Source organism: Acomys russatus, chromosome 20, assembly GCF_903995435.1.
Source record: "Acomys russatus chromosome 20, mAcoRus1.1, whole genome shotgun sequence".
Lineage (NCBI taxonomy): Eukaryota > Metazoa > Chordata > Mammalia > Rodentia > Muridae > Acomys > Acomys russatus.
Window position 1 is genome coordinate 26,979,390 of NC_067156.1, and position 15,114 is coordinate 26,994,503.

A 15,114-nucleotide genomic window follows, 5' to 3' on the forward strand; every position below is an offset into this window, starting at 1 on the left:
TGGCTCCAGAGAAGAGTTCGGCTCACCGGCAACTTTGCTCTCAGCCATCACGCATGTATAGCAGGAATTGCTACGGTGTACCTTCCCAAGAGGCCAAGACCAACAGGCACGGACAGAGGGGGGAAAGATAGAAGTCAAGGCTCTGAGAGTCTTTCTTGAGGTATGTCACCTTCCATTAGCTGTTTCTCTCAGGCTGGGAGCTCTGGCAGGAGCCAGAGACAATAGCAGAGTTGGAGGGAGAGGTTGGGAGGAGAGGCTGGAAAGGCCGTGGAGTGGCTGAACTTTCTCGTTGGTGTCCACACCTGTGTTCCATCTTCTGAAAGAGGAAAATCGACCCCTAACCATCACACCCTGGCACTGTCACTGCTGCTTGACAAAGTTAAGACCATGAAAACCCCCAAAGTGCATCTTCGTCCTTTTGGGGGGGGACTCAAGACTGGGTGGTAGCATTCTCTGCTTGCTTCTTCCCAATCTAGGGTTAAGAGAGGAGGAGAGGGCAGGTGAGCAAGGTCAGCCTCAGGAGACCGGCAGGAGGGACCACGTTTCCAAAGGCGGTGCTGAGTTTTTTCATCTAAAGTGTCAGAAAGGCTTGTCGGACCTACTGGCCTTGGTGTCCCCGCTGGCTGCCTTGCAGATGACGCTGTTCGTGTGCTTGCAGCGGCAACCCGGGCGTCTCAGGCGGTCATAGCCACGCTGGGCCAGCTTGACACAGCCTGTGGCTGGCAGGTAGCACAGCAGACAGGGCAGCACCAAAGAGAGGGCGCCCATGAAGGACCAGCGGGCGCAGCAGTTGGAGCGGGAGCAGGAGCAGGGATGGTCGGCGCAGGAGCCTTCATCATCCTCATTAGTGCAGTGGTAGAAGACGCCCTGGACTAGGCACATGCATGTGCCATAGTTGACCAGGGTCTGGGCCGAGCACAGGCACTCCTGGTTGCAGACCCAGCAGGAGGGCAACGTCCGAGGGGACGCACATTCCTTGCACTTACACTTCCCACAGGCCTCACACAGCAAGAAGTGCTTGTCCAGTTCTGGTGGGGCTGCTGGGCCCTTGAGGTCTGGTGGCTTACAGTGGACCACCTTGGGCTGGAGGCGCACAGCCCTGGGAGAGGCCTGCTCAGCCACAGGTGGTGGAGCCATGTGGTCTAGGAGCCTCTGGTCTGAGGAAGTGCTGCTGCTGCTGCTTACAGAGCTGGGCCGCCCGCTGAAGGAGATCCAGTGGTGAGTAACATCCTGGTCGCAGCGGGCAGGTGTAGGAGCCAGCTCTGGAGCCCCTCCCCGGGTCCGCTTGGGACCCATGGCGGGGGCTAGGCTAGGGTTGTCTATGTAGTCATTCTCCGCGTGGCTGGTCTTCATCTGGTCAATGGGTAAGATGGTGAGTGGGTGCTGGAGCCGGCTGTGGGGCACCCTGCTGTCAAGAATGGGCTGCACCATGGCTGAGCTGGGAGTCAAAGGGACAACGCTCTGTGGGATCGGGGGCTCCATGAGGCTGGAGGTCCTGGACTGCACCAAGAGACAGGCTTCTAGGGGCCCTGGGAGCGAGAAAGGAAAAAGAGAAAATGGATTCCCAGCATCAATATATGGCCTGTTCATACCCTCCCCTCAAACTTACATCAGGCCTTGGGAGCCTAAATAGAATGCGAACTAAATTCCTTCAGTGCTCTTCCTGGTAATTCCCAAGGCTTAAGTGGTCAATAAGGATAACAATACTGGTGGAAATAACATCTCTTGGGTTGAGGTGCAGCTTGGTGTGTGGCGGGGGGGAGGGGGGGCTTTCCTAGCATGCATCAGTTTTCACTTTGGTCATCAGCATCACCAGGTAGGGTAGGGGCGGGAGGGTCAGGCATGGTGACATATACCAGAACTTGGATGGCAGAAGCAAGGAGATGGCTGCAAATCTGGGACTAGCCTGGGCTACAAAATGAAAACCTGTCTCAAAAATAAAACACAGAACACCTAACCGTAAATCACTGCTCTGAACAAGTTACTTCTTTTCAATTTTGGGGGGTGGGTGGGTTTGAGGACACAACCACTTCTCTCTCCTTCCACCTTCATGTATGATAATGATTGAACTCGGGTCCCCAGGCTTGCAAACAAGCATCCCTACCAACGGAGTCACCTCATTCCACCGAGGAATTTTTTTTTGGGGGGGTGGGGGGGGGAAGCTCCTCACTGTGTAGATTTGGGCCAGCCTCTGAACTCACAGCAATCCACCTGCCTCTGTAGCAGTGTGTGGTGGCATTCTTTTTTGTCTGTAACAGGGGTTCTTGCAAGGATTAAGTAAGAAAATGCATACCTGGTACCTAGCACATAGCCGGGTACATAGAAAGTACTAAGCAATCCCCCACTGCCTCAAATATAACCACTAAGACTTGCAAGCCTGGCAGGAACCGTACTGGGTGCTGGGCACTGAGGACCGTGCATTTGGTCAACACAACAGCTCCTGTGTGCTCCTCCAGAGCTCATCAGCTGGATGAACAAAAGCCTTCATTTGGGATACTGAGAAGGAAGGGATGCATCGGATGCCTGCTCATCCAAGACATTAACCTACCACTCCCACTTCTAAGAACAGCAACCTCCAGCAGCCAATAACCCCTGAGGAGGTGAGCACACGGCCACTTGCATGGGGAATCCTCGAGGGGTACTCACACCACCCATTTCCAAGTGCTGAGCTGAACATTCAGACTAAATGCTATTTACTAGAATAGCTAAGCCAGCCCTGGATCAGTTTCTAATTTCACTGAGAGACTGCAATTTTAAGTTGGCATCCGGCCAGAGATTCAACTGCAGCGCCTGACACGGAACCCCAGGAAGTCACTTAAATCAAAGAGCGGAAACGGCTTGGTTCAAATTTAGAAAGTGCACATTGTTTTCTATTAGAAGTGCCATTTCCTTGCCTGCTGACCTTTACATTTGGAATTCGGATGGAGATCAATTTAAAGAAATAGCAGCAGAAGGCCAAGACCTCTGCTCAAAGGAGACACAATTTGGAATTCAAAGGGAAGAGTACAGTGTGGGAAGATTCCACACAGAGCTTCAAGGGCCTGGGGGGTAGGGGAGGATGGAGGATGGAAGACGAGTCTCCATAAAGACAATACACACTGGGCTAGCAAGTGTTAAGGGTGGTGTGCCTCCAAATGCCTTTTCAAGATGCTAATGACAGCGCCTGTCTCTCAACTAAGTTTATCTTGCATTGAAGGTGTTGCCAAGGGGATGTGAGGCAGATTTCTATAGTTCCGGTCACCCCTCTTGCTGGGACCATCTCAGTATCACAGCAGAGTGACACCTAGCTCTTTGGGACTCAGACTGTTGTAAGAAAAGTGTTCTGTGGTGGCGGGAGAGAGGAGGCTGGTTGATGGGAACTCACTACTGTGCTTGCTCCTGCCTGGAGACAAGGGTTTGGTTGCAAATAGCTGAAGCGCTTTCTTGTATGTTTCTAGTCCACAGGAAATAAAAGGCTAGCTCTAAATAGAAAGTTCATGAAGGGAATTAAAAAATAAAATAACCTTAATCCCAGCACTCGTGAGGCAAAGGCAGGTGGATCAATGTGAGTTCAAGGCCAGCTTGGTCCACAAAGCGAGTCCAGGACAGCCAGGGCCATTACACAGAGAAACCCTGTCTAGAAAAACAAAATAAAATAAAATAAAAGGGAAGAGGGTATAATAGCTTTAGTTTGTGCATCATCTATACTACTAAACGCAAAAACATCAAGTCCTTTCTACAAGGTTTGATGCTGTCACTCGACAGCTCCCATTCACACAGGGCACCGACTAGAGAGGCTCTGCAGGCATTTCTTTCTAAAGCCTACCAAATGGCAGAGGCCCCAAAGTTCTCTTCAGTGAAATCAGAACTTTTAGGTTGGTCTGAAGCTTAGTATGGAATAAATAGCCCAGGCTGGTCTTGAACTCACAGAAGTCCCCCTACCTCAGTTTTCCAACTGCTACAATTATAGCTATATATGATTACACCACATACCCAGGTCAGAGCATCACCTCTGACTAAGTTTGCCTCAAGGCAGTGCCTCAAGAGAGCTAACTGCTGTGGTCAGAAGCATCCATGGAGGGCATCTCAGGAACACTTCTTTTTAGCTAGTATACTTGTTCCAAGATGGTACCCCAGGCCTTTCCTCTAGAAAAATAAGTTCAAGGCAGGCGGTGGTGGCACAGGCCTTTAACCCCAGCACTTGTGAGGGAGAGACAGGTGGATCTCCATGAGTTCAAGGCCAGTCTTGTCTACAAACTGAGTCCAGGACATCCAAGGCTACACAGAGAAACCCTGTCTTGAAACAAAACAAAACAAACAAAAAAAAAAAAACAAAAACAAAAACAAAAACAAAAACGAAAAAAAGAAAAAGAAAGAAAAGGAAAATAAGAAGCCCCTAGTTCTAGGCCTGGACTCTTTAGTTAAAAGGGGGAAAATGTAACTTTTGCATAATATAAAGTATCACAAGTTAAGAGTCTCCGGTGCCAGCCAAGGAGTCTCCCAGACAGAATCCTTTTCCTTGAATAATGAACAAAAGCCCCTGAGTCCAGAAAGCCTAGGTTGGGAATACTTGCCCGCAAAATGTCTGTGGAGACTTCAAGTGGCTCCATCCATATTGGCCCTTGTTAGCTAAGGTTTTATCTCAGGACCAAGCCCAGGGCTGACCAAGCTGCAGGAGAAAGGACAGATCTTCATAGCCACAGGGGCAGACTGACTCCCACTCTGCTTTCCCAAGCAGGTTACCAAGACTCTTTAAAAGACAGCTGTGTTTCTTGCAGATGAAGCAAAAAGCACGGGTGACTTTCAAGGATGTTTAACACGTCCTGGAATCAGCGCAGCAGACAAGACTCTTCAAGTCATGCGGGAGGCCCATCAGCAGACTAATGTGGAGTGGCCACTGGAGGCAGTGAGGATACAGGCCCCCATCACCCTCCAGAGGCAGCTGTCAACATCTGGGCAGATCGTTGAGGCCAGCCATGAGAGTGTGGGATCTTGGCTCCCAGTGACTCAGTTCTCTCAGGATACGCAGCCTTTGGTATTTGGTTCCAGAAGGCATGTTTGCTTGCTTGTTTGTTTAAAGGCATCTCCCTACCCCATAACCCTCAACTCTTCCAGCTACCATCCAATGGCTGGCTCCGAGAGCTGCTGGCTGATCTGATGTAGCTGAGAAAGAAAAACAACTTCCTACACTGTCTGACAGCACCTCAACAGAACCTCAGCTCCACTCCCTGACCTCCCCACCAATCCCCTAGGTCTGAGTTCTATTCCCAAGATCAGTCTCCACCCCAGGACATTTCCACCCTTCAGTTTGCACATCCTTGCAGGTGTTAAGTGCACTTTAATAGGTACCTCTGCTTCTCCTCCAAGGAAGGAAGAGATTTATATAATATAAATGGGACAGAAGGCTTTGCTTCGGGTAAGCTGTTGGGAATGGCTTGATGGTCAATTTGGAACAGGGAAATGATGCTAACCCTGCACTTAGCCAAGGAAGTGCCTCACAGCCATGATTAGGAGGAACTTTCACATCCATAATAATAATAATAATAATAATAATAATAATAATAATAATAATAATAATAATAATAATAATAATAATAATAATCAGCTAATTACTAGAAGTGGCTAATATTTATGGAATACTTGGTGCCAAGCTTTCTCCGCACCCACAGCCATTTATTTTCTCACTTAATCTTCACCATCACCTTAGGAGATAGCACCCATTTCAGAGTTAGAGATGAAAAAAAAAAAGCTGGTCAACTGAGAGCTTGCCAGGCAAGTAGGAGGGCCTACGTCCTGATGCCCAAAGCACAGTTTTGTCAGCTCTGTAGCCCTGCTGTAGGAGTGAAGACAGAAGGACCCTCCTAGGTCATAGGTCAGTCAGACCACTTGGTCATCACAGGGGTTCAATGAAAGACCCTATCCTCATCCCCACCGATAGAGCAGAGGGCTGGAGAAAACAGTCTGCTAACGTGAGAGTACTTGCTGTAAAAACAGGGCTTGGCTGGGCGTGGTAGCGCAGGCCTTTAATCCCAGCACTCGGGAGGCAGAGGCAGGCGGATCGCTGTGAGTTCGAGGTTAGCCTGGTCTACAAAGTGAGTCCAGGATGGCCAAGGCTACACAGAGAAACCCTGTCTCGAAAAACCAAAACAAACAAACAAACAAGCAAACAAAAAAAAGGGCTTGGTGGCGCTCATAGTGCCAGCACTAAGGAGGCAAAGGCAGGTGGATTCATTGTGAGATTGAGGCTAGCCTCGTCTACAAAGTGAGTGCAAAAAAAAGTCAAGGCTACACAGAGAAACCCTATTTCAAAAAAACAAAAACAAAACAACAACAAAAACCCACACACAAAAGAGCACTTTCTGTTCTTGCAGAGGGACCTTGAACCCACATGGTGGCTCACATTCATGTATATTTCTCGTTCTAGGGAAATCAGACACTTTGTTCTGGCCTCCAAAACCCACCATGTATGCATGTGGTATACATACATACATACCAGCACTTATGCACATAAATAAAACTAAGAGAGAGAGCCATTGAGGGAGAAGGCACTTTAAAAGCACAAAGGGTCACAGGGGTAGAGCACATGATCAGGGCGGGACTAATCTCCATACAGTCACGTGACCTGGTGGCAGAAGCAGCCATGGAGCTCTAGCTGACAATGAATTTCTTACCTCTAGAGGATCCATGTGTACAAGCACCAAACACTTTCCTAGCTCTGGACCACTTCATTAGCGCCCCTCCCCCCTATTAGCTACAGGCCTGGGGTGTGAGTGGGGAGCTAGGGTCAGTAACACAATTAGCAGACAAATGACTCCAGATAGGGCTTTTGTCCCAGACCCCTGGATAAAGCTAAGTTAGGGGTTTTTTTTGCTTTGTTTTTTTTTATCTATTCTTTCAATCCTGTCACTCTTTGATTACTAAGTGTTTGCATGTTTTTCTTTTCTTGAGACCGGGTTTCTCTTTGTACCCTTGGCTGTCCTGGAACTCTGTAGACCAGGCTGGCTTTGAACTCACAGAGTTCTGCCTGTCTCTGCCTCCTGAATACTGGAATTAAAGGCATGCGCCGCCACCACCCAGCTAAGTGTTTGCATCTTCACTAGTATGTGTCTCCTTTACAGGGTCTCACTGTAAAACATTCCTTACAAGAAAAGGAAACATTTGTGTGAAAGGGGAACCCTTCCCTCCTCACCGATCAAGTTAGGCTTTGGGGGTGTCTGGGGGCCATCTCTGACGATAGTTTCCAGTGCAGGTGTGTAAGTGAAGGGAGGGGACGGAAAGAAAGGGAGTCTGATTGACGAATCAGCAAGCTACTCACTACACCCCCTTTCCCACCACAAAGTCTCTTGATCTAATGCTTGGTCTGACAGCTCAGCACTGCCAGCCTTGCCCATCACTGCCAACTGTACCTGTGGGGAGGGAACCGGACACAGGCTGCAGAAAAAGGATCAAGGAGACATGTCAAATGTCCACACAGACCCGGCAGCCTTCCCTTGATTTACCCCAGGAAGAAGGGGAGCTGGGATATTGGGAAAACCTGCCGTTGTACTTTAAAATCTATGAGTTGGCTAACGACAAACTGGCAAGACGTTATGAATGAATGATTGGGCAGTTTTTTTGCTGCCCATTCAAGTCTTTGGGGTGGGGTGGGGAGAATGTGTTTTTCCACAGGGGGGTGGGAGGGGAGGGGAGGAGGAGAGGTTATTTAACCCTTTAAATAACTCAGAATAAAGATCTTTAAGGCTGTTGAGAGCCTGCCCACCCCACCCCTCTGCACCACCATTGCTGCTGGGTCCTTTGTGACACTGTCCCAGTTTGGTTAATTAAGCTGTGGCCAGACATGACTTATTGCCTTTAAAAAAGACCCTTAAGGGAGGTGTGGTAGGGAAAGCCGGGGGACTTCTCTCCTTAGGCCTTATGGGGGGAGTCAATTTGTGAAGAGTGGCCCAGTGGAAGAAGCAGAAAACTTCTGGACAGCTCAATCTGTCAGGAGGACACACCCTCACCCACCTCCTCCCTGCCTACTAGCACTAGGGCTCACACCTGGCTTTGTTAGGGATCATAAGAAAACAGTGGCCCTTCATTCTTTTTCCCATTACCAGTTCAGCCCTCTTCCCTTTCCTTGGTTGTATTTTGAGCAATTTTAACCAGCTTCAAGGTTCTGCTTTGCTGTATGTATATCCCCACATTTGTCTGTACAATTCCCCACATATTAAGAGGAATCAGAAGCCATATCACAAGGAAAAGCAATAGTTGGAGCCTGCTAACCAACTGGCAACATCCATGAATTACTCCTGGCCCAGACCAAAGTGCAGAACGTGAGACCCCGAATCCTGCAGACTCACGCCAGGCTTGAAAAGGCTTCTTTTTAGAAGTCATCAAGATGGTCTTATTGTCTGTCTCCCTAACCTCCACCACCAACAGCACTGACAATAGATGTTTTAGCTTACTCTTGGGACTGAACAGGAAATGACTTCCCCTTTTCCCAGCCAGAAACAGCCCGACAAGGGAAACTGCTCTTCTGCAAGTGGCCACCTGCCCCAGGGCCCCTTCCCCTCCTCCCCTGGACCTAGAACATCTGTGCCCTCTCTCTTCCTCCTTTCCTTCACTGCCGGGAGGCCCCCTTCCTTGGTAAGAACAGGCCCATCACAGCTGAACAGCAGGGCCTCTTAAGCCTGGCCACATGTCGTGGATCCGTTCTCCAATCCAGTGAGCTGTCCGGATCTGCAGGGCAGCCCCAGCTTCCTGAGAGCTGATAATAACCCCACTTTTTATATCACACAGTACCCTGTACTTCCTGTGCTTTTTATTCAAAATGTACTCCTGGTCCCTCAGACTCTGGGGAGAGTTGGTTCTCCACTAAGGCTCGTGCTTATCAGCCACTAACCTGGTCTGAAAGGACCAGAAATGCAATTTCCCGGGTGCTAGTCACTGTCTCCTTGCAACAATGTAGTCAATGTGTTCTCCACATTTGCCATCCAGCTCATTCAAAAACCCTGTTGCAAACTGGGAATAGTGGGGCCTGCCTGTACTACCAACACTGGAGGTAGAGGCAGGAGGATTGTTCCAAATTGGAGGTCAGCACGTCTACACGGTGAGTTCCTGGCCAGCCAGGAACTTGTCTCGAAAAACAAAAGGCCTGTCATAGCTCAGCAAGGTATCACATCTGTTTAAACAAACTACCACCCAGGATTATAGGAGGCCGGAAAATTAAGAACTCAAAAGTTAAAAAAACAAACAAACAAACAAACAAAAAACAACACTCAAAAGTTATGGGACGAGAGAGAAGAGCACACACTGATCTTCCAGAGGATCTGAGTTTGGTTTCCAGCCCAAACACCAGAAGCAACTCCAGTTCCAGGGGCATCCAATGCCTCTGGTGTCTGTGGGCAATTGCATTCACATGATAGTACGCATACACATGATTACTTTTAAAATCCTTTTTTTTTTTTTTTTTTTTTTAAATTCAGGATCAGGCAGGTGTTGGTGGCGCATGCCTTTAATCCCAGCAGAGGCAGGAGGATCTACAAAGTGAGTCCTGGTCTAAAACACAGAAACGGGGGTGGGGGGGGGGAGGAGAGGGGGCGGCAGAGAATCAGGGTAAGCTTGTGCCTACAGGATAAGTCTGTTTCAGCACAAGCAAGCTGGCTAGCAAACAACGAACCCTGGTCAGTCTACCCCCAAGCTCCAAACATCCCAGTACACCAAGTCAATGGCAGGACTCCGCCTCCCTCCTGGAGGCACATGGAACTCCCTCCTTGAGTCCACCAGAGGATGGACATCCATCTTGAAACCAACACTTATCTAACTGGCATGGCTTTATGAGAAATATTAGCTGGGCACAGCTACTCAAGTCTTTAATCCCAGCACCCAGGAGGCAAAGGCAGGAGCTCGAGGCCAACTTGTCTACATAGCAAGCTCCTGTGGACTGGGATCACATAGCGAGTCCATGCCGCAAAAATAAATTAATCTAAAAATGTTGTGGGACTCCAAAGCAAGGCAGAAAGATACCCTATCTAGGGACGTTTGACATCAGAAGGCAGAATTGAAAGACCTTATGTATGATCTAAAGGTGTTAAAAACCCCAGAGTAACACATTTCAAAAGCCACTTAAAGTGTTAATGAGTTTTTGTGTTTCCTTTAATTTTGGATCACTTATTTGCCTTCATTTTTGTTTTATGTTGTTTTAGAGAGTCAGCCCAAATCCTGGGCACATATAGTGCTAAGTTTGCAAGATAGTGAAAAAAAGAGGTGTGAACTGGGCAAAGGGTGATTTCCAAATTACCAGTTCTGGAATGTGATACAGGCACAAAGGACCACAGATGCCCAGCCTCTCTCCTGGCCTGAACGGATCTCGTCTACGCATTGTCTCCTCCCACTAGCCTGAACCAAAGCCACGGTGAGGCTACCATTTCAGAGGCAGACATGGAAAGGGGCTGTGCGATCCAACAGGAGGAGGCCATGGATGTCCCTGACCTCAGGTCTAAGATTTCAAATGGAATATAACCAAGGGATGTCATCAAAGCTCCCTCGGCTTCGCTTCGTCCTGACTTCAGCAATCTAAATGCCCACCAACACAATCAACCGCTCTAGCCAGGTGAGTTTTCTCCTGGAGCCAAGGGGCCCTCCCAAAGATCTGGCAATCGAGGAAATTCAACCTCAGGGGGTGCTAACTCTACAACTTCTTTCAGAGAAAAAGCCTGAGCAACTGAGTCCTTCCCTTCCCGGACCCATCCTCAGTCACTAAAGCAGGATTAGAAGCTGAAATTTTCGGATGTTTATGCTCCCATTTGTGTGAGGATCCGGAGAACTCTAAACATTGTGAAATCCAGCAGTGCAATATTGGGTAGGGCCTTAGGCCAGACGGAACTTATTAAGAGATTGATAAACCTCTATTTCCCAACCGCTCCAGGTCTCACCTTCCAGCTTTGTACCGCACAGAGGCCTGTCAGGAGGGTTGCAGCCTTGGGCAGCTACATACAGAGGGGATGTGCCTGGGTCCTTGTCCTCCCCAGGTTCCCGTGCCTCTCCTGAAAGGAGAGGGGTGGGGTGGGAATCAGGCCACTGATCTGGAGACGTAAAAGAGAAGCCTGCCACTGCGTCTGAGGACCCCCCAAGGAACCTATCGCTTCCTTGCGGCGTCGCAGAGTTCCAGGGAGCCTCCCTGCGCAGGAGGAGGTCTTCTGCCCTGAGCCAGGCCTGACAATAATGGATGCCCAGCCAGCAGCAGCTTTTCCTTCAACTCTGCATGCAATCTCCTATGTTGCCTAGAACTCCATCCCTCAACCCTTCAAGTCAAGCAACCATCTTCCTGCCTCTGGCCTCCTCCTTTGCCCACAACCCCCAGCTCCAATCAAAATAATTGAGAAACCGTCTTCTTGCCCAAGAGCAGCTACTGTAAATGCTTTTTGATCGTCTGCTTGGAGAAGGAACTGGGCACAGCCGTGGCCCCAGTGATGGAGCCAAGCTCCAGCTGCCCGGGTTGGCCAAGCCCGTCCTCTCGCTTACCCCCCTCAACGGCCTCATGGCCCTGGCGACTCCAAATTTTCCTCAGAACATACCGTCTTTATCCTCTATTCTCGGGGTTGTCAAGTCTGGTACCAACTAGGAGAGAAGTGGGCACCTTATCTCTCCAACGCACGCAACCTCTTCCTCCAGCTCCCACACGCCCGGCGTTATGTAAACGCACCTTCAGCCGCCACCACAGCCTTAGCGAGAGGCCCAGGGGCCCTGGGGCTTGGCAAAGATCTATGTCTGAGAATAGGGGGGCACCGGGTGGCCAAGGAGCCTCAGGCCCAGAAGAGGCTAGAGAAGAAAGAGGCAAGGCAGTTGTACAGCATAAAATGAGGCAGCCGAGCAAAGGTCAGACGGCTTGGAACCGCCTCGCCAAGGAAAGAGAGCAGAAAAGCTCAGTCCTTGGCCGGCCCCATGCTAGCCATCCAGTGGGAAAGCAAAAGGAGAGGAAACCTATTCCTCCTTGGCTTGAAACAGGCAAAGAAAAAGCTACGTCGAGCATAGGCCGCTGAGGCGGGCTGGGAAGACCCACGACAGAGCTGGCACCGTGAGCACGGAGCCCCAGAGTGGGCAAGCCTCCCAAACCTACGCCCCCCCCGGCCCCCAGTCCCAAGCGGTCGTTCCAGAGCTAGCCCGAAGCTTTGGTTTCCAACGATCAAGGAGAGTAGTGGCAGAAAAGGCCAGGCCAGAGGCAAACTCTCCGGACACGCACAGGGCTACCAAAGTCGCACAGGGCGCGGAAGACCTGCTTGGCAATGCCCGGGGTCCACAACGGTAGTGCCAAGCTGCGAACACCCCCAGCGCCGTGCCGACCGGGCGCGCCTGGTAGCTGCGGCGTACCGCAGGGACTCGACCGAGGGAAGGAACACCAAAGCGGCTCGAAATAGCGCACCACTGGCTCCAGCCCGAGGGGAGCCGCGTCACGGCATCGAGGGGGTACTTTTGGATCCCCAAACCTGCTGTGGACTTACTTTGAGGAGCTGCAGAGTCACAAGCATCGCTTCACGTCTGTGTAAATCCCGGAACCCGAGTGGGTCAGTCGCCGTTGTACTCGCAGAAGTCGGTCAGAGAAGCGGGCAAGGCTCCCTGAGTCCTGCAGCGCCAGCTCCGCGCTGTCAGCTCTGCTCGCAACCTCCGCGGCGATGTTGCAACCCTAGCCTGGGAAAATGGCTTTTTTATGAATGGGAGGGTAGAGAGCTCTAATGCGCACGCGCGCCGCCCGCGATTCTATGAATGGGTGGGCACAAGCGACCCCGTGCGCGCATGCGCTGCGCTTTTTTTTCTTTTTTCTTTTTTTTTTTTTTATGAATGGGGGGCCGGAAAAGAGCTTAACCCGTGATTGCTGGGGCCGACTGCTGCTCCAGTAGGGGCCGTCGTTCTTTTACAAAGAGGGGTGGAGGTTGTTCTTTTTTTTTTTTTTAATGAATGGAGGGCGGCGGCGACTGCAGCAGCTGGCTCAGCTGCGTGGGTTATACCCTCCTCCCAGCCTGCGAGAGGAGGTAAAGGCCACCTTCACGCCACTGCGGGCTTGGGCAGGAACCGTCAGTGTGACTAGAGGGTGGGGGGCGCTGCGGCCTCCGAATCCTGGACTCAGAGCAGGGTGGGGGAGGACACACCTTGTTTTGCGTATCTCTTGTCGCCGCAGGCGATGGGGGGCGGTGGGGGAAGCGAGAGGACCCCTACTGGGGACCTTCTCCTTTTCAAGATCAGTGGCGCCTGGGGACGTCGGGGGCAGGGACCTTGCAGCCGCGTTTGCCAAAAATTAAGAAAATGCCCTTTGTCTATTTCAAAGAAGGGCAGGGTGGGGGTTGCTGAATGAATCTGGCTCTCTTTCTAAGTGCAGACCACTCCCCCCACCCCCACCCCCCATTTCTTGGGTGTGGACAGTATCTGGGCCGAGGCTTCTTCCGGCTCCAGTACCCCCCGGGGCGATTCTGTCCACTCAGCCAGAGGCCTGGCCCTCACCTCTCAGCGCCCCGCCTCTCCCCCGCCCCAGTGTAATGTCCGCAGTGGCCGGGGCTTCCGCCCGCCCTCTGCTGCCCTGGCTAGGTTTCTCTCTTCACTACTCGCGACCTAGTCTTCCACTCCTCAGAAGACGCTGGCTTTTGTCATCTTGTGGCCCCTGCCCTTTGTTGTAGAAAGCAGTTTTCCCACATGCTCCCCCTCCTCGCTCTCCTAAAGGAAGATGGAGAAGGGGTGAACTGGCCAGGTGGATGGGTGGAGCAGGATGCGGCAGGATGCTGCCGGTGTGGCCACCGTATTAAATAACAGGGCTCTTGAGCTACAGAGGGAATGGATATGGCCTAAGAGTCTTTCTTTTGTTGGGGGGTGGTGGTGGTGGAGGTGGCAGCCTAAATCAGTGAAAAGAAAAACCCCTCCATTAGGCCTTACTCCTGACGTTTGGGCGCTCCAGCATCAGACCCAGTCCAGCCCAGTAACCTGGAGGCCTATAGTCTCCTAGGACTCAAGGGTAGGGGTGGCTTTGATGCTGTTTGAGAGCTGGTCCTAAGTCTGGATCCCCGGCAAAGTGCATCTTGCTGGTGTTTGGCCTTCATGGGTTATGAGGCTTCTTTTTCCTCCTACGCCATCATAGGATTGCGCCTGGCTGTTGTCAGAGGAACCAAGTGAAAGACTCATCCCATCGGTGAGGTCTGGCTTGGGGCTGGGCCTGGGGCTTGGGCTTCATCACAAGCTTTTGAGACCAGAACCCAAGGTCACTGCGTACTAGCGTAAAATGCCTTCGCAACAACACTCTCATTCACGTCTCAGTGATTACTTACTCAGTTCCTGGGACCAGAACAGACTCTGCCACGGAGCCCCAGCTTCCTTCCCAAGACAGAACCATCCAAAGCCAAGGGAGGAGGAGGGGGTTGGGGAACGTAAGTACTTCCCTGTACAGTTATTACTATTCCCATTAGTCAGGTCTGGAAATTGAGGCCAAAAGTCCTGCATCTGGTGAACAGAAGGGCTAGTAAATTGTGCTGAATTTTAGGGTTTGCGATTCAATTCTCTCTACTTTGCGTCTAATGGCCTCTCCACCATCAGGGTCCCAGAACCCTGTCTCTTGTCATTTAAGCAGTTGAACAATGACACTTTTTCAAGCTCGTGTTCACCCATGGCCCTTGCTGGGTTACAAAGATGAGAATAAATAACTCATTTTTTTTTTTTTTTTTTTAACTGAGGGGAAAAGGAAGGAATGGTGTCCTGTTCCCCTTCATTAAAAGAATTAGCCAAAAACCGGGTTTCCACTTTGTGATCCTGTCTTGAGGGAGAGAGAGAAGTTCCAAGCCCCATCAGAATGCCTGAGAGAAACTGGCGGGTAGCAGTTTTGAGGAATTCATTTGCTTGTCATACACTGCCGTCTGCAGCGATTGGGGGCTCATGGTGGGGCACAGGCACTCCTCCTTGTCCTTGTGAAGCTCTGTCTTTGAGGAGACAGAGTGAGTGCAATTTGAGCTCCGGCAAGTGTTCGGAAGTCAGCTCTCGGTGGGCATTGGGATTGAGGCAAGTGAAGGGGGAGATCATGTTTGTGTGCGTATATAGATATATGCGGGGGGGGGGGGGGCTGTGTGTGTGTGCACATGTGTGCAAAACAGAAGCCGAACCTTAAAAGAATTAGATTTA

General features: G+C 50.7%; 1 protein-coding gene and 1 long non-coding RNA gene across 2 annotated transcripts in view; one reads left to right on the forward strand and one right to left on the reverse strand.

The window, feature by feature from the left end:
- Positions 1–504: 504 nt before the first annotated feature.
- On the reverse strand, positions 505–12,676 carry Spry4 (sprouty RTK signaling antagonist 4). The gene is made up of 2 exons (XM_051163267.1): positions 12,462–12,676; positions 505–1,529 (listed from the first exon to the last, which is right to left on the reverse strand). The coding sequence occupies exon 2, from the start codon at positions 1,480–1,482 to the stop codon at positions 580–582; it is 903 nt and encodes a 300-aa protein (XP_051019224.1). The 5' UTR covers positions 1,483–1,529; positions 12,462–12,676; the 3' UTR covers positions 505–579.
- Positions 12,677–12,922: 246 nt separating this feature from the next.
- Positions 12,923–15,114, forward strand: part of LOC127204415 (uncharacterized) — a 52,637-nt gene continuing 50,445 nt past the window's right edge. Inside the window, exon 1 of the long non-coding RNA XR_007832466.1 lies at positions 12,923–12,989. This is a non-coding gene — a long non-coding RNA (uncharacterized LOC127204415). The remainder of the gene's footprint in view (positions 12,990–15,114) is intronic.